At 26.9% G+C, this 1,399-nt stretch overlaps 2 protein-coding genes across 2 annotated transcripts in view; both read right to left on the bottom strand.

Moving 5' to 3' along the window:
* The window catches only part of LOC106788115 (metalloendopeptidase OMA1, mitochondrial-like), a 212,597-nt gene that overhangs the window by 193,896 nt on the left and 17,302 nt on the right, over positions 1-1,399 (bottom strand). The window lies entirely within an intron of this gene.
* The window catches only part of LOC106788122 (mitochondrial pyruvate carrier 2-like), a gene marked incomplete in the record, with an annotated part of 4,581 nt that continues 3,576 nt past the window's right edge, over positions 395-1,399 (bottom strand). The window contains 1 exon segment of the mRNA XM_014751106.1: positions 395-941. Coding sequence (XP_014606592.1) covers positions 887-941 — 55 coding nt within the window.

The raw sequence follows: 1,399 nt of genomic DNA, 5'->3' as shown, positions 1-1,399 counted from the left end.
TGTCGATGAATATTTATAGAATTTCTGTACATTGATACAAAATTTCGAATTATTCGACGTTTATTTGATGATGTTTTAATATTCGTCATAATTCAAATTCTTAGATTACAAGTTTCGGAGGTAGAGAAAGAGTTTTGTGAAAGATAAATATATTTATATATATATATATATATATATAATAAGAGAAGACGAACGAGATTATCAATAATATCGGGAATGAAAATCTATATAATATATAGATATATAATAATATAGAGATTAAACATGATGAACGAATTAATTACTAGTTCATCAAGTTCACGTTTGTACTTATGCTATTTGTAATCATTCCCAATAGATAATCTAATATCGCGGATATAATCGGCTATCGAATAATGTGACATTTTTTTTTGTCTTTTTTCTTTTTTTATAGACGTCCCTGTTGTTAGAAACGTAGATATACTTATTCTCATATTATATAATTTATGCTACTATTACCAACAGTGGTCGACGCGTCGATAAGTCTAACATGGTCCGATTTGTACCATTCATCTGCATGCACTGCATGCATTCGGTATATGTATGCGCATATATGGCTAATTAATTATCGATAAATCGTCGCAAGTCTATTTCGTAAATGCTTTCATTGATTAACGAAAGCATCTAACGAAATAACGTAATGAAATTGAATTATCACCCTAAATATATATATTCATACGAATTTGTCAATACGATTTACAAATATTCGTTTGAATATTAATTTAATACAACACGAGCATTTTTGTATACGTTATATAATAAATGATAAATTCAATCCTTTCTTAACTTTTAATCTTTTGATAATCGTTGTCACCCAACACGCTCGTCATATATTCTTCTAGGAATGCAGTATTACGATAATTTTTAACTAGCTGCTTTTCGACGATTGATTGCTCGCTAAAGCCGCTTGTTCTCGTTGATGTCTACAAAATTATAAAATTATAAATTAAACTTAGTATTTTTTCGAAATTTTCTCTAATAAAATACAATACTAATTAATTTTTGTTTGGATTTGTGGATGAAAATTGATAAACTTATCTCTTTATGGTTTTTGTTTTGTTTTCTTTTTTTTTAAATAAATTTCTAACACGTTTCATATAGTTATAACGATTACGAAATGATGGACAGAAACTTTGTGTCAAATGGTATCTAAAAATAAACTCTAAACGACGCGACGTCATTTTCTGATTTGAACGAACAAACGAATAAACTAAAGAACTAACGAACGGCCTTGATCCATGAAACCGGAAAAGAACTTCTTAATTGTATACTTGGCAACAAACGTAAAGAATAAATTCTATGTTAGTTATAGAAATATTATGACTATGAAGAAAAAAAAATAGAAGAAATTAATTATTTAAAATTTATTTTATATATATTA

Source organism: Polistes canadensis, unplaced genomic scaffold (assembly GCF_001313835.1).
Source record: "Polistes canadensis isolate GaletaPanama2010 unplaced genomic scaffold, ASM131383v1 scaffold_126, whole genome shotgun sequence".
Lineage (NCBI taxonomy): Eukaryota > Metazoa > Arthropoda > Insecta > Hymenoptera > Vespidae > Polistes > Polistes canadensis.
Note: the sequence above shows the minus strand (reverse complement) of the source record. Positions and strands in the feature narration are given on the sequence as shown.